At 36.1% G+C, this 24,487-nt stretch overlaps 1 protein-coding gene across 5 annotated transcripts in view; it reads left to right on the top strand.

Annotated features, from left to right (window-relative positions):
* The window catches only part of SLC9B1 (solute carrier family 9 member B1), an 86,482-nt gene extending 62,019 nt beyond the window's left edge, over nt 1-24,463 (top strand). For 3 of the 5 annotated variants that reach the window (XM_058547588.1, XM_058547587.1, XM_058547590.1), the window contains exons 10-13: nt 554-703; nt 4,258-4,366; nt 5,601-5,737; nt 7,127-7,498. In XM_058547588.1, the coding sequence (XP_058403571.1) occupies nt 554-703; nt 4,258-4,366; nt 5,601-5,737; nt 7,127-7,339 (609 nt within the window). In that variant the 3' untranslated portion in view covers nt 7,340-7,498. Of the gene's footprint in view, nt 1-553; nt 704-4,257; nt 4,367-5,600; nt 5,738-7,126; nt 7,500-23,597 lie in introns of those variants that run through there. The other 2 variants (XM_058547591.1, XM_058547592.1) reach the window with 2 other exon arrangements.
* Nucleotides 24,464-24,487: the final 24 nt, after the last annotated feature.

Here is a 24,487-nt window from a genome sequence, read left to right as displayed (position 1 = left end):
TCCCTCAAACTCTCCTTTGAACATTTTTGGGGAGATAGATTCCCATTTATCTCTGCATATTTCCTGACTTAAATTCACTCCCGCTCCCTTTGACTAAGGCAATACTGATAAACTCAACCCTTTCCTGCCCTACAGCATGTGCATTACTCTTGTATTTCTGTAACTCCCATCTTAATTTCCCTGTAACAATTGTCTTAGCTAGAGAGATATTCAGAAATTTATTTTTAAGAATTCATTGGATATGTTATATGGAATTACAGGTTATATGGGTCTCTTTTTTTTCCTTCTTCACTTACAGTTAAAATATTATAACCATTTTACTGACATTAGTATCAAAGATGTGGCAGATGATGAAACTTAGTAATTGGAAATTTTGTCGCTTGGTACCAAGCCTGTAACATATTTGGTAAGGAAGAAAGTCAAAATTTGAGACATTATTTAATATAAAATATAGAGACGTGGTATCAAAGGGTCAATAATAAATGATAGATAATGTAAATACTGTGTTATATATTTAATGTAAGTTAATTTCTAAATATCTATCTAATTCTAGACAAAGCTTCCATTGAAGAGGGCATCCCTTCTTTTGAGTATGTGTGTCTCTGCTGTCTTGGGCAGCCACCGCATCGGTTTACACGGAGCTGGAGGATTGTGCACACTAGTGTTGACTTTCATGGCAGGGATGAATTGGTCCAAAGAAAAGGTGAATATTTTTAATATACCATTTTTTAAAAAGATAAAATAACCATTTTTTTTCTGTAATGGACATTTAGGAAATCTCCTTGTTCTAGTTGGAAGATGTTCTAGAAGTTTGTGTCTTCGAGGAAGTGTATGAATCAATCAAGAAAATAAAATATTTAGGAAAAGGACCTTGAAATACACTCAAATGCAATCAGAAATTGAGTTATTTCTCAGGCCTCTTTCTTTTTCCAAGTTTTGCAATATGATTATATAACTATTGTTGATTTAATTATTTTATTCATTAAAATTTTGGTTATACAATTAATACATGAAAACATGCTCATAAAAGATTAAAACAATACAGAGGGTCCACATATAGAATAAAATGTAAAAGATTCCTTTTCCCCCACCACTCCCAAATATCAAACCCCCCTTCTCAGAATTAATCCTTTCCTCTAATCAGCCCTCTATTTGTAGACGTTTAGGTCATTTCCGTTTTTTGTTATTACAAACAGTGTGCCATGAACAGTCCTGTTCATGCGTCTTCTTGCAAATGCACAAGTACTTCTGTAGGAATAGATTCCTAGAACTGGAATCGCTGAATTTAGAAATGGTATGTTTCTGTTTTGATGCGTACTGCCAAATTATCCCTTCAAAAGATTTTATTTATTTGCACTACTTACTGCCACAAGTGTAGGAGAGTCCCCAGTACGTCAAACCATCAGCAACCCTGGATATCATCACTAGTTCTATTGTTTTTACAAGCTGATGGCTAAGAAACTATATAATAACATTATTATTCTTTATTTACATTTTTCTGATTAGTAGTGGGGTAAGCTTCTCTTCATATATTCTGTTTTAACTACCTATTCATGTTCTTTGCCCATTTTTTAATTGGCTTATTTGCCTTTTTGTTCCTAACTTATAGAGTTTCTCTATACGTTAGGGCTACTAATCCTTTCTTATACATATACTGCATATAATTGTTGCTTATCTTCAACTTTATTTTATAATGTCTTTTGTATGGAAGTAAAATTTCCTATAGTCAAACCTGCCAGTTTTTCCTTTTTGGTTTTGGATTCTGTATCTTGTTTAAGAAGGATTTCTTCGCCCAAGATTATAAGAGTATAAACATTATAACATCTTTTGCTTTATCACCTAATACTTTGGTAGTTTGTGTTGTTTTTGCATTTAGTTCTTCATCCATCTGGGGTTTATTTTTGTGAGTGCTGTGAGGTGAGGATGTACATGTGTGTGATTATATATCTATGGGTTCATGGACATATATATATACATGTAATAGATATATATATACATGTGTATGAATATGAATTGGATGGTCAATTTTTGCCAAATTATTTATTGACTAATTTATTGACATTAATTATTCAGTGATTTTTAAATGCCTCTTTTAACATGATCTAAACTCTCACATATATACAAGTTCATTTCTGGAATCTATTTAGTCCTTCTTATCTATTCCTATGCCAATACCACTCTATTTTACATCACTGTAGTCTTATGTCTCAAAATCTAGTATAAAAGATTCTCTCTCATTGTACTTATTTTTAAAGTATTTCTTGGCTGTTAATGCCCATATTCTTTCTTAGATAAATTTTAGAATAAGCTTGAGAAGTTTCCTACTCAAAAATCATGTTGGCATTTTGTTTAGTATTCCAATAAAATCATAATTATAAAAGAAATTAAATGGTTAATAATAAATTACAATTAGATAAATGAAATGAAAACTTCTAGAGTTCTTTTTTTACATGATAAAGGAAGTCAAACAGTAAAGAATAACTAGATTTTAAAGATTAAAAGTAACAAATAGCAGGGGCCAGCCCCATGGCATAGTGATTAAGTTCAGCGCGCTCCGCTTCAGCAGCCTGGGTTCGCAGGCATGGACCTACACCACTTGTCAGCCATGCCATGGTGGTGACCCACATACAAAATACAGGAAGGCTGGCACAGATGTTAACTCAGGGCATATCTTCCTCAGCAAAAAAAGAGGAAGATTGGCAACAGATGTTAATTCAATGCGAATCTTCTGCAGCAAAAAAAAAAAAAAAAAGTAACAACTAGGATAATGTGTTATAAAGAAAAAAGAGTAATATTATTTGTTTCTTGTTTTTTTCCTTTTTTAAACTTTACTTTTATAAATGGCAATCAGAGAATCCAGTCATAAGGGGAATAGTTATGAAGATAGTTTAAGCCCCAAACAAAGGATATCAAGGTTTTGTGTATCTTCTATAAAGAAAAGATAAGTGGTGGCCAGCCTGGTGGCATAGTGGTTAAGTTCACGTGCTCCGCTTCAGCAGCCTGGGGTTCACAGGTTCGGATCCTGGGCACAGACCTACGCACTGCTTATCAAACCATGCTGTGGCGGCGTCCCACATATAAAAAGTAGAGGAAGATGGGCACAGATGTTAGCCCAGGGCCAATCTTCCTCAGCAAAAAGAGGAGGATTGGCAACAGATATTAGCTCCGGGCTGATCTTCTTCACAAAAAAAAAAGAAAAAAAAGATATTAATAAAAAAAAAAAAAGGTAAGCCCAGGGCCAGCCCCGTGGTGTAGCGGTTAAGTCCAGTGCGCTCTGCTTCGGTGGCCTGGGTTCATGGGTTTGGATCCCAGGCATGACCTACAACACTCATCAAGCCGTGCTGTGGCAGCAACCCACATACAAAATAGAGGAAGATTGGCACGGGTGTTAGCTTGGGGCTGATCTTTCTCAAGCAAAAAAAAAAAGAGGAAGATTGACAACAGATGTGAACTAGGAGCAAATCTTCTTCACCAAAAGAAAAGAAAAGAAAAGAAAAGAAAAGAAAAGAAAAGAAAAAAGATAAGCCCAGGCTGAGACTCAAGTCTCTCCATCCAGTTCCTGGTGAAGAGCAGGGTACAGTTATGTCAATAGGGGCTTTGCTGTCACCACACAATTGGGAAAGTAGCACTGGGAGGGATTCGTTCCAAAAAAGGGAAGCAGGGCAGGCAACCAAATAAGAATATATTCTACGTTTTTGGTTTGGTTTTAAGGAAAAAATAACTTTGAAGTTTTCAACATGGGTCCTTTGGGAGCAGGCCTAATAGATTACCAGAATTTTATTCCTAGTAGCTTAGGACATATTAGGATTCACTGTCATGGGACTGAGTTCCAGGATAATTGTTAGTACAGGTATTCCCAACTCCCTTTTGAGAGTGAAATGCTGGCATGATCTTGAGTATGTTCTCTTTGGGTGATATAGTTCTACCTCTGTTCAGTTACCTGATAAACAAAAGTGGGAACTCTTACCAAACCATTAGAACATGTCTAGAACTCCAAGGACTTACTAGTTCCATGACAAATAATATTTTTATTTTATAGCTTTGTAAATTACTTTTAATCAAATTTTACCTAAGTGTTTGAGTAAAAGAATTAACCTACTCAATTTTTACAATTGAGTAAATACTTTTACAAATAAAATATTTGTAGAAGTTTATTAAATGTAACGTTTATTAAATGCTAAGAGAACCTTTAAATTTCTGAAATGCAGTTATTTTTATGTGCCACAATAACTAAAAATGTATTACTCTTTTCTACAGATTAGCGTCCAAAAAATTATTACAACTGCATGGAATGTTTTTCAACCCCTTCTTTTTGGTTTGGTTGGATCAGAAGTATCTGTTGCATCTCTTAAGTCAAATGCTATTGGTAAGAATGATTAGAAGCACAAAAAATATAAGATTTGAAAATATTTAGGAAAACTATGAATAATTTGTATTTTTACTTACAATGTGTCTTTGAATGCTACAAGGGCCTTGAGAAACTCATGTGGATCTGTTACCAGACACAAACACAAGTTCTTTACCTGCCACACAGGAGAGGCCAAATAAAAACTGGAACACCAGGCTTATAGCAAGGGAAGGGTTTTTGTTTCGGGTGATGTCAGCTGGGAGACAAGAGTGAGCCCTCAAATTCGTCTCGTCTCCCTGAAAGATGGGAGGCGAGGGATTTTAAAGGTTGTGAGGAATGTGGCTGCTTGTAGGGGCTGGAGCCTGTGGCCTTGCTGGTTGGCGCTTTCCCATCAGCCTGCGTTTGGCCTTGTGAGGCTGCTGGCAGGGAGGAGGATGGCGAGATAAGAGAATCCTCAGATGAGTGTCCTTGGTCTCTGTCTCTGTGGTGGATGGTGGATTCTGGCACCAGGAAGCCAAGGAGTTGGGGTCTGGGAAGCTTAGCTTCTTGATATTCTCTGGATATCAGTTTCCCTGTAACAAACCTCAAGAACTGGTAATTAGCCAAAACTTCAGTGTGAGCCCAGAGAGAGGCCACCTGGGCTTTTAACAATTTGTAACTTCTATTTACCTTGTGAAGTTCAGGGATACAAAGGTTTAAAAAAACGCATATTTACTATGAGTGTAACTTTGAGAAGCAGGGAAAGAGGATGAGTGCTTTTGGTTTTAACCCCATATATACTGGGTTTAATGTAGGGGAACTGATATCAGGGCCGGCATCAGATCCAGTAAGAGCTGCATCTTCCTTCACCCTGTGTGCACTGTGTTCTCAGAGACAGCCTTGAGTATCTGCCCTGAGTGACTGGAGAAAATGGAGATTAGAATTATTTTCTGAGAGGAAATATTAGATAACATCAGCCCCTTTTGAATACTTTCATTTATAGTAAAAGTCCAAAGTCTATTCGCTCAGAATTAAGTAAATGTAATCTATCTTATTTTTCATGGTACCTCCACCATCAGATAATCTTTTGCACTTTACTTAGAAGCTCAATCAGATTTATGTTTTCTATGATTATTATTTTTACTTAAATGAAGACATAAAGTGGCAATAGTCTTAAAATGCTTTCAACACTTTTACAAATCACATCTCTAGGCATAAAGAAGAATTTCTTGCCAAATATTTTGTTATTTATGTTTGTTTTTATCTGTTGTAGGCCTTTGTGTTGCTACCGTGAGTTTGTCATTATTGATTCGAATTTCTTTTACATTTGCATTGATGTGTTTTGCTGGTTTTAGTTTTAAGGAGAAAATTTTTATTGCTTTATCATGGATGCCCAAAGCTACAGTCCAGGTAAGAACATATTAAGTCACTCTAATAATTTTAATGTTAATGAATTTTTAAAATTCTAAATGAAAAATGTTACTGCAATCACAAAATATGGGCTATTAGCCTGACTTTTAAAATGCTCAATTGATCACAACTATTCATTACATTTAATGTAATCTTTTAGAGTCTGTTTTAAAAGCAATTCTTCTGAAATTGAAAAGTATACTTTTAATGACAAATAATTCCTAAACTTATGAAAACATTCTATTTCCCAGAATATAAAATAAGAGTATATCTGAAAATTGGAATTTTTACATTTTGCTGAATATTGTAGAGCTAAATGTTGTGATTTTAAAGTAGACACATTGATTCTTTTTAAAATATATCTTTCCTGCCCCTGCCACCCACTGTACCACACGTGAATGCACACGTACTATTTTAATTATACATTTAGTTTGTCTGACTATTGGATTGATGACTGAGTCTCACCGTGAGACTGTGTGAGAGGACGGGAGCAGTGTCTGGGTTTGGTATGTCTCCCTGGCACTTAACACGGTGCCTGACGGACAGGGTACACAGTGAATAAGCACTGCGTGCCTACAAGAATGAATGATGAGTGAATGAATAAATGAAAGACAAGGGAGACCATGTAGTTTTGCCCTCTGATTCAATGATATTCTCCTCCTACAAAAAGAATTGCTACTTACTGTTAGACTTTTTAACCTGTCAGCCTAAGGTCTTGATTTCCTGAGATTCTTTTCTTCATTGTTATTCCAAAACAGAAGCTTGTGAGTTTCCATTCAACAAAATTCTCTATGTGCCTGGGTTAGAAAAGCAGGCTCCTGGGGCCCGACTGCCTGCTTTGAGCACCACGCTACCAGTCACTTCATAGCCTCTCAGTGCTCGTGTGTAGATCCCAAACCTCTCATCGGTTTTGCTGTCTCACACTGTCTCCCAAATAGGAGGAACAAGGGAAAAGGAGCAACAAAGTCCCAGAGAACCAGGAGAAACCTCAGTATTTTGTGTTGTGTTATTGCAGCCCAGTGGTACCTGGTAAAGGCAAATAAGCAAAACCCAGGTTCAGTTAGAACTCCTGCAGTTCTGAGAGCAGAGTGAGCACTCAAGGCAGATGTTTAAACAGGGGACAGCTGAGATGACAAGAACATAAAATCAGCCCCAAATGCCTGCACACTGGCTTGTCACTATTTCACTCTTCCTCCAGGTATATTTGCTAGGAAGAACATAGAATTGACGAGTAAGTCATGAAAACTCCTCAGCACTTTAAGTCTTGTCTCTTTTCTAATAGTCTAGTGCTAAGTGTTGTTTATTTTAACAGAGCCATTTACTTTTATTATATGTTAACTCTGTTTAACATTTTTCTTTATGCCTCATGTTTATCCCCCCTAAATGCAGGCCGTGTTAGGTCCTCTGGCTCTAGAAACAGCAAGAATCAGCGCACCCCATTTGGAACCATATTCGAAGGATGTGATGACAGTAGCGTTTTTAGCCATCTTGATCACAGCTCCAAATGGAGCTCTAATTATTGGCATACTGGGGCCCAAAGTACTTACACGCTGTGATGCAAGCAAAATAAGAGTGGAATTGACAGAATTAAAACTTCATTAAAAAGTTTACTTGCATCACCTCTCTGCTTCTCTTAATGAATTATCTCACATGAGAGAAAAATAAAAAGGTACAAATATGTGGAGTGTACTTAGAACCAAAGATTTAATAAATATGTGATTTCACTATAGAGCTTTCCTATGATTTTTTATTCCAAAGTTAATTTAATAAAAATAATATAAAATAGAATGCCCTCCTAGTATTTTTATATTTCAAGAACAAAGTAAATCTGTAAATACCGTAGGAAAGTTTAAAGTAATCCATCAGGCTTATGCTGTCATAATACAAACTAAGCATAATAAAAAATTAAATGAATCTAATGACAGAAACATAAAATAGTCAAGTCTCTACATAGGAGGAGTAGAACTTCCCATCAGTTTAGTAATTCAGTTAAAAAGATCACCTGAAAAAGAAAAAAAAAAAAATGACAGGAATAAAACAAACACACCAACTTTAAATGGGTCACCTAAATAGCTTTTAAATTCTGGTTTTAGTAACTATCTGAATAAATTATATGTTAAGTAAAAGTACTTACTTTTAGTAAAAGTAGACTTTACTAAAGTTAGACTTAAATTACTTCTGCAATACCCTTAAAATGACAGTCTGGTTTAGCAGTTTTTAAATGAAACAGTATCAATAGTATTTATTTACAGTTATAGAGTTAAATCACAAATGGAAATAAACTGATTTTTTAATAGTGTAAAATAATGTAGGAATTGAAGTTGGCCAGCAGAAATGAAAAGATTAATAGCCTATTTTCCATATGAGATTGTTTTCTCCTTAGTAGCAGAGAGCCTTTCCATTCTGGCTGATGAAATCTGCTGTGCTAATATAGAATCCATCACAAGCACAACGCAGTTTCAGTGGATTTCAAGATTCTTTATTTTAAAGTTAGAAGGGTCACATAAAAGCTTCTCAAATAGCCTTCATGAATGGCCTCTTAGAAATTACTCTGACTTCCTCGGCAAAAGCCAAATGCAGGGACCAAACATTACTTTGGTTTCTCTCTTCCCTCTTATAAGCAAGGTATTAAAATAGCACCAAATATGAAATTTACATGTAAATTTGTAAAGTGAAGCAAATATAATTTAAGGCAACCAAAACTATGTATCTATTCCTGTTAAGCTGAGACCTTTTACAAAATGTATCACTAAAACCCCAAAAGTTCGAGCACACCCAGATAACTCTGGGAGAAGATAAAATACCTACTGTTCTAATAACATTTTCTTCTACAGTTTTACAACTTAGCACAGACTCTATGCCTCATTTTCAACTATTTTAATTCTAGTACTAAAATTCTAAAAATTTAAACTGCACCAGTGTTTTGACTAATGTTTAAATCATAAGGGCACATCATTTTTACTGATAAGAAAATGAAAATATATTTACATTCACAGCTATTATTTTACAAGACAATTACATATTAAAATAGAAAGTTGATCATTTTATTATTATGGTAACATTGGTTTATAACATAAATTTCAGGTGTACATCATTGTATTTCGATTTCTGTGTAGACTACGTCATGTTCACCAGCCAAAGACTAATTACCATCCATCCCTCTACACATGTGCCCAATCAGCCCTTCACCCTCCTCCCTCCCTGCTTCCCCTCTGGTAATCATCAATCTAATCTCTGTCTCTATGTGTTTGTTTGTTTGTTGTTGTTTTTATCTTCTATTTATAAGTGACATAATATGGTATTTGACTTTCTCCATCTGACTTATTTCACTTAGCATAATGCCTTCAAGGTCCATCCATGTTGTCGCAAATGGCAAGATTTCATCTTTTTTATGGCTGAGTAGTATTCCATTGTGTATATATACCACATCTTCTTTATCTATTCGTCCCTTGATGGGCACTTAGGTTGCTTCCCAGGCTTGGCTATTGTGAATAACGCTGCAATGAATATAGGGGAGAATTTATCTTTACACATTTATGTTTTCCTGTTCTTTGGGTACTACCCAGCTGGATAATGTGGTAGTTCTGTTCTTAATTTTCTGAGGAATCTCCATACTGTTTTCCATAGTGGCTGTACCAGTTTGCATTCCCACCAGCAGTGTATGAGAGTTCCCTTCTCTCCACATCCTCTCCAACACTTGTTATTTCTTGTCTTGTTAATTATAGCCATTCTGACGGGCGTGAGGTGACATCTCATTGTAGTTTTGATTTGCATTTCCCTAATAATTAGTGATGTTGAACATCTTTTCATGTACCTGTTGACCATCTGTGTATCTTCTTTGGAGAAATGGCTGTTCAGGTCTTTTGCCCATTTTTTAATTGGGTCGTTACTTTTTTTGTTGTTGAGTTGTATGAGTTCTTTATATATTTTGTATATTAACCCCTTATCATATGTATGGTTTGCAAATATCTTCTCCCAATTGTTAGGTTGTCTTTTCATTTTGTTGATGGTTTCCTTTGCTGTGCAGAAGCTTTTTAGTTTGATGTAGTTCCATTTGTTTATTTTTTCTTTTGTTTCCCTTTCCTGGTCAGACATGTTATTTGAAAATATGCTGCTAAGGCCAATGTCAAAGAGCATACTGCCTATGCTTTCTTCTAGAATTTTCATGGTTTCAGGTCTTACATTCAAGTCTTTAATCCATTTTGGGTTAATTTTTGTGTATGGTGTAAGGTAATGGTCTACTATCATTCTTTTGCATGTGGCTGTCCAGTTTTCCCAACACCATTTATTGAAGAGACTTTCCTTTCTCCATTGTATGTTCTTTGCTCCTTTGTTGAAGATTAACTGTCTATAGATGTGTGGGTTTTTTCCTGGGCTCTGGATTCTGTTCCATTTGTCTGTGTGTCTGTTTTTGTGCCAGTACCATGCTATTTTGATTACTATAGCTTTGTAGTATATTTTGAAATCAGGGAGTGTGATACTTCCAGCTTTGTTCTTTTTTCTCAGGATTGCTTTATCTCTTCAGGGTCTTTTGTTATTCCATAAAAATTTTAGGATTCTTTGTTCTATTCTGTGAATTCACTGGAATTTCGATAGTGATTGCATTTAATCTAGAGATTGCTTTAGGAAGTATGGACATTTTCACTATGTTAATTCTTCCAATCCAAGAGCGCAGGATGTCCTTCCATTTCTTTGTGTCTTCTTCAATTTCTTTCTACAGTGTTTTATAGTTTTCAGTGTACAGATCTTTCACCTCTTTGGTTAAATTTATTCCTAGGTATTTTATTCTTTTTATTGCAATTGTTAATGGGATTGTATTCTTAATATCTCTTTCTGCTGCTTCATTGTTAGTGTATAGAAACACAACTGATTTTTGTATGTTGATTTTGTATCCTGCAACTTTCCTGCATTCATTTATTTCTAATAGTTTTTTGGTGGTTTCTTTAGGGTTTTCTATATATAAAATCATATCATCTGCAAATAGTGACAGTTTTACTTCTTCTTTTCCAATTTGGATCCCTTTTATTTCTTTTTCTTGCCTGATTTCTCTGGCTAGGGCTTCCAATACTATGTTAAATGAGTGGAGAAAGTGGGCATCCTTGTCTGGTTCCTGTTCTTAAAGAGATAGTTTTCAGTTTTTCTCTGTTGAGTGGGATATTAGCTGTGGGTTTGTCATATATGGTGTTTATTGTGTTGAGGTACTTTCCTTCGATACCCATTTTATTGAGAGTATTTATCATAAATGGATGCTGTATCTTGTCAAATGCTTTCTCTGAATATTTTGAGATGATCATGTTATTTTTATTCTTCATTTTGTTAATGTGGTATATCACGTTGATTGACTTGCAAATGTTGAACCATCCCTGCATCCCTGGAATAAATCCCACTTGATCATGGTGTATGATCTTTTTAATGTATTGTTGTATTCAATTTACTAGTATTTTGTTGAGGATTTTTGCATCAATGTTCACCAGTGATATTGGCCTGTAATTTTCCTTTTTTGTGCTGTCCCTGTCTGGTTTTGGTATCAGGGCAATCTTGGCCTTGTAGAATGAGTTAGGAAGCTTTCCCTCTTCAATTTTTTGGAAGAGTTTGAGAAGGATAGGTATTAAGTCTTCTTTGAATGTTTGGTAGAATTCACCAGGGAAGCCGTGAGGTCCTGGACTTTTATTTGTGGGGAGGTTTTTGATTACTATTTCGATCTCCTTACTGGTGATTGGTCTATTCAAATTCTCTACCTCTTCTTGATCCAGTTTTGGAAGGTTGTATGATTCTAAGAATTTATTCCATTCTTCCAGATTGTCGAATCGGTTGGCATATAACTTTTCATAGTATTCTCTTATAATCTTTTGTATTTCTGAGGTGTCTGTTGTAATTTCTCCACTTTCATTTCTGATTTTACTTATTTGTGCCTTCTCTCTTTTTTTCTTGGTGAGTCTAGCTAAAGGGTTGTCAATTTTGTTTATCTTTTCAAAGAACCAGCTCTTGGTTGTATTAATTTTTTCTGTTGTTTTTTTGGTCTCTATTTCACTTATTTCTGCTCTGATTTTTATTGTTTCCCTTCTTCTACTGATTTTGGGCTTTGTTTGTTCTTCTTTTTCTAGTTCCTTTACATGCATTGTTAGATTGTTTATTTGAGAGTTTTCTTGTTTGTTGAGATAGGCCTGTATTGCTATAAACTTCCCTCTTAGAACTGCTTTTGCTGTATCCCATAAATTCTGGCATGTCGTATTTTCATTTTCATTTGTCTCCAGGTAGTTTTTGATTTCTTCTTTGATTTCTTCGTTGACCCAGTCGTTGTTCAGTAGCATTTTGTTTAATCTCCACGTATTTGTGGCTTGTCTGATTTTCTTCCTATAGTTGATTTCTAGTTTCATACCGTTGTGGTCAGAAAAGATGCTTGGTATTATTTCAGTCTTCTTAAATTTATGGAGACTTGTTTTGTGGCCTAATATGTGATCAATCCTAGAGAATGTTCCATGTGCACTTGAAAAGAACGTGTATTCTTCAGTTTTTGGATGGAATGCTCTGTATATATCTACTAGGTCCATCTTTTCTAGTGTGTCATTTAAGGCCAGTGTTTCCTTATTGATCTTCTGTTTGGATGATCTATCCGTTGGTGTAAGTGGAGTGTTAAAGTCCCCTACTATTATTGTGTTACTGTCTATTTCTCTTTTTATGTCTGTTAATAATTGTTTTATATATTTAGGTGCTCCTACATTGGGTGCGTAGATATTTACAAGTGTTATATCCTCTTGTTGGATTGTTCCCTTGATCATTATGTAATGACCTTCTTTGTCTCTTTTTACAGTTTTTGTTTGAAAGTCTATTTTGTCTGATATCAGTACTGCTACCTCAGCTTTCTTTTCATTGCCATTTGCGTGGAGTTTCTTTTTCCATCTCTTCACTTTCAGTTTGTGAGTGTCTTTAGGTCTGAAGTGTGTCTCTTGTATGCAGCATATATATGGGTCTTGTTTTTTTATCCAATCAGCCACCCTATGCCTTTTACTTGGAGCATTTAGTCCATTGACGTTTAAAGTAGCTATTGATAAGTATGTACTTGCTGCCATTTTTTAACTTTTTGTTTTTTTCTCAGTGTTTTAGTAGTCGTTCTCTGTTCCTTTCTCCTTCTATACAGAATGGATGGTCTCTTTAGTTTGACTTCTGTCTGAAAGCTCTACTCTTTAACTCCCCTCCTCCCTCATTTTATGTTTTTGATATCATATCTAACCTCTTTTTTGTGCATTTGTATCCATTACCCTCTTATCATGGAAATAGATAATTTTTCCTATTTGTGATCTTCTCTTTTCCCCTTAAATCAGTCCCTTTAACATTTCTTGTAGCACTGGTTTCTTGGTGACAAACTCCTTTAATTTTTGCTTGTCTGGGAAATGTTTGATTTCTCCTTCCATTTTGAATGATAACCTTGCTGGGTAGAGTATTCTTAGCTGTAAGTGTTTTCCTTTTAGCACTTTAAATATGTCATGCCATTCTCTTCTAGCCTGTACGGTTTCTGCTGAGAAGTCAGCTGATAGCCTTATGGGGTTTCCTTTGTATGTCACTTGACTTTCTCTTGCAGCTTTTAGGATTCTCTCTTTATCTTTAATTCTGGACATTTTGATTATGATGTGTCTTGGTGTGGGCCTCTTTGGGTTTATCTTGTTTGGGGCTCTCTGTGCTTCCTGTACCTGGATGTCTGTTTCCTTCCTTAGGTTAGGGAAGTTTTCATCTGTTATTTCTTGAAATAGATTCTCTGCCCCTTTGTCTCGCTCTTCTCCTTCCAGGACACCTATAACACGGACGTTAGTGCGCTTGATGTCGTCCCGGAGGTCCCTTACACTGTCCTCACTCTTTTTAATTCTTTTCTCTTTTACCTGTTCAGCTTGGGTAATTTCTTCTAGTCTTTTGTCCAGCTCACAGATCCGTTCTTCTGTATCCTCTACTCTGCTTTTGAGTCCCTCTAGTGAATTTTTCATTTCCAGTATTGTATTCTTCATTTCCGATTGGTTCTTTTTTATGTCTTCCATTTCTTTGTTGACATTCTCACTGAGTTCATCTATTTTTCTCCCCACATCAGTGAGCATCCTTAACACTCTTTGTTTGAATTTTCTGTCAGGTAGGTTGCTCATTTCTCTTTCCCTCAGTTCTTTTTCTGCAGTTTTGTCCTGTTCCCTTACTTGGAATGTATTCCTTTGCCTCCTCATTTTGCCTCTTTCCCTGTGCTTGTGGCTACGTATTAGGCAGGTCAGCTACGTCTCCTGCTCTCAGATAGGTGACCTTATGTAAGTGATGGCTTAGGAGGCCTGCTGTGTGCTTCCCTCAGTTCTCAATATTCCAGGGGTGACCCCTGTGTGGGCTACGTGTGTCCTTCTGTTGTGGCCTGTTTGCTCTCCCTGTAGGCACCCAAGGAGGCCGAGTTATGGTCCTGGCCAGCTATTGTAATGCTCAGCTCCTTGTAGTTGTTGTGGGCCCTTCAGTCTCTTTATCAGGTGTGGGGAGCCCCAGCACAGTTGGCTGCAAGTTCTAATACCACATTTGTATTGCAGTATTTCTTTTAAGTGAGTAGGCCCCCAGCGTGGCACGTTGTTAGGCTTAGGGGCTTACAATTGCTATAACCCTCCAGCCTTTAGGCTCTTGTCAGCTCTCTGAGGATTGCAGCTGGGTGGGGCTGGCCTCAGGCATGGTGCCACCCAATTGTTTCAGGCTTTGGAAGGTGGGACAAGCCCCCTATGTGGGTCTTTGAGAAGCACAAGTCTTCTGCAGCTGACAAGCCCTGCCACCCACAGGTCCACACACACAGTCAACACAGTCCTGCCCCCTGTGTGCGCCCCGACCTCCTGAAGTGGACCCAGTCTCTCCATGGTGGGATCCCCACACACTCCACCACTGCCCCACACTCTCCACCCACTCCTTGTGCACACCCTGCCCCTCTGAAGTGGGCTCAGTTGCCAGGCTGCAGAGAATCCAGTCACCAATCTATGCAGGCCCACAAGTTGCCTGAGGGCTTGTTGTTGGGTGGGGCCAGTCTCTAGGGTGGGCTGCCTGCCCTGGCTGAGCTGGATTAAATCGGTGCTCTAGTGGGTGGGGCAGACCTGGGCTAGCAGGCCCCAGGGAGAACTCCAATGGCGTCTGTCAGCATGCCCACACCAGGCCACAACAATGGCTGCCGCCAATGTCCCAGTCCCTGGAGAGGTCTCACCACTCACCGAGATGCACTCAGGACCTATCAGGTGAGTCTCTTTTCACCAAAGCCCTGTGCACCTTTTTTTCTGGTGATTTTACGTTCCTTTCTGAAATGGGTGAGTTTGCATGTGGGCCCTGTAAGAGCTGGTTTTAATTTCTTTGTGAAGCAGCTTTTCTGGGGGTACTCCCCAATGTTTTAGTAGCAGGCAAAGTCAGATATTATGCCACTCGTCTTGATTGTGGTGGTCCACAAATTCCCACAGCAGGCATTATTGATGATTTTAAAATATAATTCATAGTACTGATTATATTTAATCAAAATTCCTCAGTGCTGGTTAATGAGGAGAAAAAGTGAATACTACATAAAATAATGCAATTATAGGACATAGGTTCTATAAGTTAACTAGACAATTTAAATAAAGTTTCCTATGTTATCATAATTTTTAAATTGTTTAAAAAATAAAACTATAAAAAACATGAGATCAAGTTGATGTTTCTAATTCAAATATAACATCATAGGGCTTTTACCTAACTTCTTTTATCTTTTTCCTGTTACACTGAATATCTTGGTTCCTAATAATATTAACATAATATTTATTAGCTTTATCTTATAATATTCCAAAATTTCAAAATAACAATACCAATAGTATTACTTACAATAAACTACTGAATTAAGTTTAAGATATCTTGCAGTTCTTTTTGTCTTTAGACTGTATCTCATCAAAGATGCTAAGAGTACTAAATTGTAAAGTATCTTAGTGTAATTACTACATATACTTTTATATACAGTTAGATTTATTTATTTCCATTTGCTTTCAGTTCCAAGATTTACTTTTAAACAAGATTTAAGTATGATTTTGGAATATGTAAGAACATTTACATGGTTTAAAAGTCAAAACTCTGTGAAAAGGTATTTTTAGAGAATTCTTGCTTTTCCTGTCTCTTAACAATTCTACCCCACTTCCTTTATTTAGTTTCTGGTTTCTTCTTCCAATATTTCTTTTAGCAAATACAAACAAATAGGTATTTATTGTTGAAATCGATCCCCCTCTAATTGCACAAATGGCAGCACACTACATACACTTTTCTGTCCCATGACAGCACACAGAGGTGGTCCTCCTCCCTGTCTGCACTGAAGAGCACTGCACTGTGGCTCCATCACAAGTGGTTTAAGCAGTGCTCCTGAGGAAAATTCTTTCCAATATTTGCTGTTATAAATAATCCTACAATGAAAGAGCACACGTGTTTACGTTTTGTGTGTGTGTGTATGTGCTTGGGCAGAGTCTTTTCTAGTGTCACATCAAGAGGATATATTGTCAAACTTCGGAATTTTTGCCAATCTGATAAATGAGAGTTGATATTTCAGTGTAATTTTAAGTTTCTCCGATTCTGAGTGAGTCGGCGTCTTTCCATAGATTTAAAGGCCGGTTGTCTTTGTTTTTCTGTAAACTACATGTTCATGTCGTTTGTCCATTCATCAGATTTTTGGTTTTTCTCTTTTCTATTTTAAAAAAATTTTTACATAGGAGAGAAAAGCCAATTGTGATATAAATTACAAACATTTTCTCCACTTTTTCTTTTGTCTTTTGATTTTGCTAGTGATGCTTCCTTTTTTTAATTTAATTATTTTATTGAGGTCATATTGCCTTATAACATTGTGTAAATTTCAGATGTACGTTATTATTTATCAGTTTCTGTATAGACTGCATCATGTTCACACCAATAGTCTCATTTTCATCCATCACCGTACACATGTGCCCCTTTATCCCTTTTGCCCTCCCTGCACCCCCTTCCCCTCTGGTAACCACTAATCTGTTCTCCTTATCTATGTATTTGTTTATCTTCCACATATGAGCCAAATCATATGCCGTTTGTCTTTCTCTGTCTGGCTTATTTCACTTAGCATAATACCCTCATGGTCCGTCCATGTTGTCACAAATTGTCTTTTCTTGGTTGAATAGTATTCCATTGTATACCTATACCACATATTCTTTATCCAGTCATCAGTTGATGGGCACTTGGGTTGCTTCCACGTCTTGGCTATTGTGAATAATGCTGTGATGAACACGGGTGCATAAATCTTTTTGAATTGTTGGCTTCATGTTCTTTGGATAAATACCCAGTAGTGGGATAGCTGAATCATATGGTAGTTATATTTTTAATTTTTTGAGAAATCTCCATACTGTTTTCCATAGTGGCTGCACCAGTTTACATTCCCACCAGCAGTGTATGAGAGTTCTCTTCTCTCCACATCCTCTCCAACACTTGTTATTTCTTATCTTGTTAATTATAGCCATTCTGACGGGAGTGAGGTGATATCTCATTGTAGTTTTGATTTGCATTTCCCTAATGATTAGTGATGTTGAACATCTTTTCATGTGCCTGTTGGCCATCTGTATCTTATTTGGAAAAATGTCTGTTCAGATCCTCTGCCCATTTTTTGATCAGGTTGTTTTTGTTGTTGTTGTTGTTGAGTTATACGAGTTCTTTAATATTTTGGAAATTAACCCTGTGTTGGATATATGATTTGCAAATATTTTCTCCCAGTTGGTGGGGTGTCTTTTCTTTTTGTTCATGGTTTCCTTTGCCTTACAAAAGCTATTTAGTCTGATGTAGTCCCATTTGTTTATTTTTTTCCTGTTTCCCTTGCCTGAGTAGACATGGTATTCAGAAAGATACTGCTACGACTGACGTCAAAGAGTGTACTGCCTATATTTTCTTCTAGGAGTTTTGTGGAGTTTATTCAGGTCTTACATTCAAGTCTTTAATCCATTTTGAGTTAATTTTTGGGTATGGTGTAAGATAATGGTCTACTTTCATTCTTTTTCATGTGGCTGTCCAGTCGTCCCAGCATGATTTATTGAAGAGACTTTCCTTTTTCCATTGTATGTTCTTGATTCCTTTGTCTAAGATTAGTTGTCCAGAGATGTGTGGTTTTATTTCTGGGCTTTCAATTCTGTTGGATTGATCTGTGTGCCTGTTTTTGTGCCAGTACCATGCTATTTTGATTGCTATAGCTTTGCAGTATTTTTTTTCCTTTTTTTTTTTTTTGGTGAGGAATATCAGCCCTGAGCTAACATCTATGCCAATCTCCCCTATTTTGTATGTGGGACGCCACCACAGCATGGCTTGATGAGCAGTGTGTAGGTCCATGCACAGGATCCGAACCCGAGAATTGCAGGCCACCGAAGCAGAGCACACAAACTTAACCACTATGCCACCAGGCTGACCCCTAGCTTTTTTTTATTGGTATTATTTTGGTAAAATTTCAGTTTATTGTAGTCTATCTTACTATTATTTATTATTCAAACTGCTCTAATAGGAATTTTACTACAGTCTCTGCTCCCACTTAACTAAAACTGCTCTGGGTAAGGTCATCAATGACCTTCATGTTATCAAATCCAATTAATGTTTTAAATTTTCTTATTGTGTACACACTTAATTTATATAATTTCAAAATTGGACATTATACATGGAATTTAGTAACATATTCCTCTTTCCATTTTTTTTTCTGTTTGCTTACTCTCCCTCCACCCAAATTCCCATCTTTATTCCATCTACCCTCTGCAGACAAATGATGTCATCCCCAGTAGAATAAATAGTCTTCATTTTTCTCCATGCTTATAAAATCAAATGCAAACATATATACATATACATGCACACATACACAGAGATGAAATTAAACATGCCATATTGCGTTTCACTTTTTTTTCCACTACTGCATGGAAATACTGAGTCAACTAATATAGCTCTAATTTATATTTTACATTAAGATCAATGTTGCAATTAAAAATCATATGCCTATATTCATACATGCTGATTTCATTTCTATAGGATTTCTGGGACAAAGAATATACTTTTTCCCAACGGTTACCAAGTTGTTTTCCAAAGACTGTAACAATCTATATTTCTTACCACCAAGGTACAAGAGTACTTGCTCCCCGGGCCGGCCCCATGGCTTAGTTGTTAAGTGCGCGTGCTCCGCTACGGGCGGCCCGGGTTCGGATCCTGGGCACGCGCCGATGCACCGCTTCTCCGGCCATGCTGAGGCCACGTCCCACATACAGCAACTAGAAGGATGTGCAACTATGACATACAACTATCTACTGGGGCTTTGGGGAAAAAAAGGAGGAAGATTGGCAATAGATGTTAGCTCAGAGCTGGTCTTCCTCAGCAAAAAGAGAAGGATTAGCATGGATGTTAGCTCAGGGCTGATCTTCCTCACAAAAAAAAAAAGAGTACTTGCTCCCCTCCTCCAAAATCCCCACCAGCAGTAGGTGTTGCTCTTCTTGATATGTGACCATCTAATACGGTATAAAATGACAATCCTCTAATGCTTTATTCACATGCCTTGATTACTAGTGAGAGCACAATTGTATACATTTTGGTCATTTGTATATAATTTACTCTTCTATGGTTATGTTTTTATATTATTATTTGCCCATGTTTTTTGTTGTTTGCCTTTTTCTTGTCCATTTGTAAGTGCTCGTTGTATGGTACATATTATCATTATATATTACATAATACATATTAGTATAGGACAGATGTTAACTCTCTGTAACCCACATTGCAACTTCCCCCATATTTATTATGTATTACTGAAATTTGACTTCATTCTTTTGTCACATAAGTGCTAATTGTTTTTTCTTTTTCTTTCAGGAAGATTGGCCCTGAGCTAACATCTGTTGCCAATCTTCCTTTTTTTTTCTTTTTACTCCCCAAAGCCCCAGTACATAGTTGTGTATCATAGTAGTAGAGCTGTAGCTCTTCTATGGGATGCTGTGTCAGCATGGCCGGATGAGTGTGAGTAGGTCCAAGCCCAGGATCCCAAGTGGCGAACCCCGGGCCGCTGAAGCAGAATGTGTGAACTTAATTGCTACACCACCGGGCTGGCCCCATAAGTGCTAATTTTTGCCACAAAGGTTTTCCATCTTTACTCTCCTATTTTCTCTCCCTCTCCCCGATGTCCCCAGTCTCTCTCTTTAAAATGATTTAAAAAATCATTATAAAAATCATTTTATGTGTCACATCAACGTCTTTAGTGCAAATTGGCAATCCAATTTTGTTTTGTTTGAATTGAAACACATTTGTCATATATTAAATTTTTGTGTAGATCTAGAGTCTCAATTCTTTTCTAACAATTTTGTTTATTCTCATTTAATGCAAATTTATTCTCATTTAAATACTCTTGTGACTCTAGTGTGAATTTTATTGTATATATTAAGAGATTTATATTTTTACAGTAGTATTTTTTTCATGTGTTTAAATCTTATTCAACTGCTTTTAGTAACATTTTTATAGTTTTCTTCTTACAGGTCTCATACTTTTCTTGGTAAATTTATTTTACCTTTGTTATTTTTTTTAGCCATTGTGGATGAAATGTTTTTCCCATTAGTATTTCAAGGTGCTTATTGCTATTAAATTTTGTGTATTCCTCATTTCCAAATATCTTACTAAAAATCCCTCTTTAATCCTGTTTTTTCCTATTCTGTATGGTTTCCCAGAAATGTATCAACAAAATGTTTTCATTTTGCTATATTTGTAGTGATTATTTCATTTTTTTAATCTTGTCACAGTCACAGGATCGCCCAAGACAATCTTTACTATTAAATAATGAGTAGCCATTCCTGCTGGTTCCTGATTTTAATTGGAACAGTAAATGATTTTAAATACTTGCAGACTTTCCATAAATAACCTTCATTGTGTTTAAACAGTTTCCTTCAATTTCCATTTTACTCAAGAATCTTCATGAGGAATGGCTATTGAATCTTAGCAATCGCTCTTTTATCATCTATTGATATGATCATGTTTTCTCTTAATTCATTTATGTAATTGATTGTGTTACTAGATTTACTGAAATTGAAACACTCTTGAATTCCTGGAATACAATCCTCTTCACCATAGTGTATTAACCTTTTTCTTTCTTTTCTTTTTTAAAGTGCTGCATTTTTATTTAGTATTTTCATCCACATGTATAAGAAGTGAGATTGGTCTTTGGGATTTTTTTTTTGTCTTGTGTTTATCAGCTTTTCATATTAGTGTTATACTAGCTATCTGAAATAAATTGAGGAGTTTTCCCTTTTTAAAAAATTTGGGATAATTTAAATAACATTGGAATTATCTTTCTTGCAACCCTAGTACTTTCAAAATTATGGATTTAAAAACTCACTTTTCCATTCTTATTTGATAATTGGTTTATTAACATTTTAAATTTTTGTCTTGGGTCACTTTCAGTCATTTATGTTTTTCTCAGAAATTATCCATTTCTTCTAGATTTTCCAGTGTGTGGCTAGACAATTGAACACAGCATTTTAAAGTGAACTTCTATCTTCATCTTACTTCACTTCTTGGCAGCATTCCACATAGTTGAAGACTCTATGCCTCTGAGTTTTGAGTTTCTTAAGTTTGTTGAAAGTATGTTGATTCCCATCTTTAGTGTGATAATGCAGAGAAATGTATGATACATACCAATGGAAAATTACAGGAAATTTGAAAATTTAGTGAATTGACATTTTTATTTTCTCACTGGTACAAGATTCATCTCCATAATTAAGCAATTTACTACCCTTTTCTCCTTTTACATATTATTTTGGAAAGTTACAGCCTTCTAATAGAGATCAGGAATTTTTTAACATTGTGGCTGATCTATTTGACAACAGTGTTCTAGAAGAGAGTCACCAATAGACTCTTTGTAAGCAGAGAATTAAGCATTTAAACCAAAGGAAAGTGATGACACCTCTGACTGAAGGACAGAGACAGGCCTCTCTGGACAAATTTTCAATGTCCTTCAAGATCATAACTAATACAAAATTGCACAATACAAATGCTGAGAATTAATTGAACTGTCTACTTTTTCTGTTAAAATAATGCTTGCTACAACATGACTTTACTGAACTGGATTTCTGCAAAATATAAAAGTAGTTCACTATCTGAACGTGATAAAATAAAGTAAGCTTCCAGTAAAAGATTATTATGACAAACTAAAACATAGCCTCAGATGATGCAGCATAGCTAAAGAAACAGAACAGAGCAGCTATGGCAGTCTTCTACAAGCCAGCCTCCGGTACAAAGGGGCAGCAGCCAGCAAGGCAGCAAGGTAGGGCAGGAACTGCTGCCAAAGAGTTTTTAAACGTGATTTTTAATCCTCCCCAAGGTGGAGGAGTTCATTTAGCATGATTTATGTAGTTTAAATCACTGATCCTATATTTAGTTTTTCTCATACTTTAACAAATTAAATTATGTAGTGAACTACAATGATTAAACTTGAAAGATGTTTCAATTGATTGGAAAAAATTCTTATAAGGCTCAAAATATCAAGGAATGAGTCAAGGTATTTTGTGCAAAAATTTTCCACCTGGATGTACTATTTGAAGTGGAAACTGGTATCACCAAATGCTTCTTAAATACCATGTACTCCTTATCTTGACTCAAATCCATCAGTAAGCATCCTTGGTACAATGTGATCACAGTGATGCTCTCAGGGACTGGGTTGCGTGGGATCCTATATTAAATTGTCTCAAGTTGTTACGCTTTTAATGTTCACATGAAATTTATTTTTTACTTCCCTCTTCTGTTGTCAGCTGTCACATTTTATTTTTCCCTGCCTCTAGCAGGACCCTGTTGATACTTGTGATTTATTCAGGAGCAGAAATCAGCCAAACTTGTTAGAATTAGGTGTGAAGAAAGAATAAGCAGACTCTGAAGATGGGGACCTGCGGAACTCACTGCTGAATAAAGTACATGTGTATTAGTAACATCCCTGCTGGTCTTCTCCAGATTGGCGATGCTGCCACAACTGAATTCTAAATGGATGAAGTGCAATTACCTATATGTTTCTGGTACATAGTAAATAAAATATCCACCATAATTTAAGAAACCTGTTGAACAGCAGTTTTAAAACTCTCTTTGCAGAAGAGTCTGATAGCACATTTCTAATGGAAGACTATAGGATCACAGTAAGTAGGCAGAACTATATAGATCAGCAGCTGGCTTAATTAGCTTCCCATAAACATAATACCATATTAGGTTACAAAATACAAAAGCAATTTAATGAATCATCATATGAGGCATTGAACTCAAAGCTGAATTCTAATGTGCTTTTCACAATACAACTTGCTTAATTACCCATATGAATGAATCATTAATACCTCAAGCATGCTCACCAGTTTTGGATACCTCTTTATGGAATGGTGGTGCTCATTTGCTGAGGAAGGCAATGAGTAGCTCCCTGGTAAGAAGCATGCCTCAAAAATATCATGTGACACAGTAACAACACAGCTGTTTTTTGAAGGTTCTAGAAACCCAATATATGTGTTTCAAGAGCTAAGTTATCTTCTATTGTATCAAATCAGATGCAGTTGGTTATTAGATGTCTACTTTTTAAGGCGGACATGATAGAATTCTGTGAATTTACAAGAGGAAGTGACAGCAACTGATTAATAATGCTTATGTAAAAGAGTTATTAAAATAACAGCTTGCAAAATTTGCACGGGTGGGAAAAACACTTGGGCACAGCTCTTTATGTTAGCAATTGAAAATGTGGGGAGAAAAACTTTGAGAGTATAACCTTCTTAAAGGTGTTAAAATTACCTTTTACAAGATAGTTTTCAATTTTTAAAATGTTCTTAGGTGACAAAATTTAAAGCTGATAATTTCATTTTAGTATCCCCATTTTTAGGAAATTTTCCCTTGCTAAGAAAGGACGCTGTGAAATCTAAGTATGGGACCCACCGGAACACGTATCAACACGCTGCTGTGAGTTGCCGAGAATGACTTTAAAGATAAGTATTTCATGAACACAGACTAAGACATTCAAACTTTTGGTGAGGAGGATATTCCCCAAAGTCTTGTGATAACTGTGGAATAATTGGTTAATCTGACAGTGAAGCTCCTTAAGGGTGCTGGAAAAGAGGTCTCAGGAAAAAATACCCAGGGCCAAAGTGAGAGCCATGTGATATTTCTCCCTCCTCACAAAGGAGAGGAAAGAGCAATAATTTTGGACATACACCTTATAAAACTTGTCAAAACAACTACATTTCTAACCTTAACTTTAAAATTCCTGCTTTTGGTCATGAGAAAGTCAAGATCACACAATATCGACATTACATGTAATGAATTAAAAATCCAGGTACCATGCTTAGTGCAGTGTCCAGGACACATGAGCACTCAATGACTATTAGCTCTGGTTCTTCCTGGAAGAAGAGCTAAATATGTCTGCTTCCCATACCTTCTTCGTAGACAATGAAGGCAGAAGGAACCGACTGGATTGTACATTTCATAGACAGACTTAAGGATAGGTATTAATATAGAATTCTAAGATGAAACTAAATAGACTCTTGGGCTAAAAAATTACAAAAGTTTTAAAGATTCTCAGGTAAGTTTATTTTGCAAACTTTTTCTATTTTATGTTTTGTTGGTTTACACTGTTATAAAAATGTTCATATAAACACAGTTTTGAACACCGAACTATTTATTATTTTAACATGAATTCAGATATCCTTTGTTTATTTCTAATCAACCTTCAAATTGCAGTAGCTCCTAGGTTTAGCTGTATTCTTGCCACCCCAC

This window comes from Diceros bicornis, chromosome 8 (genome assembly GCF_020826845.1).
Source record: "Diceros bicornis minor isolate mBicDic1 chromosome 8, mDicBic1.mat.cur, whole genome shotgun sequence".
Lineage (NCBI taxonomy): Eukaryota > Metazoa > Chordata > Mammalia > Perissodactyla > Rhinocerotidae > Diceros > Diceros bicornis.
The sequence above is the reverse complement of the archived record's forward strand: the minus strand, read 5'-3'. Positions and strand labels throughout refer to the sequence as shown.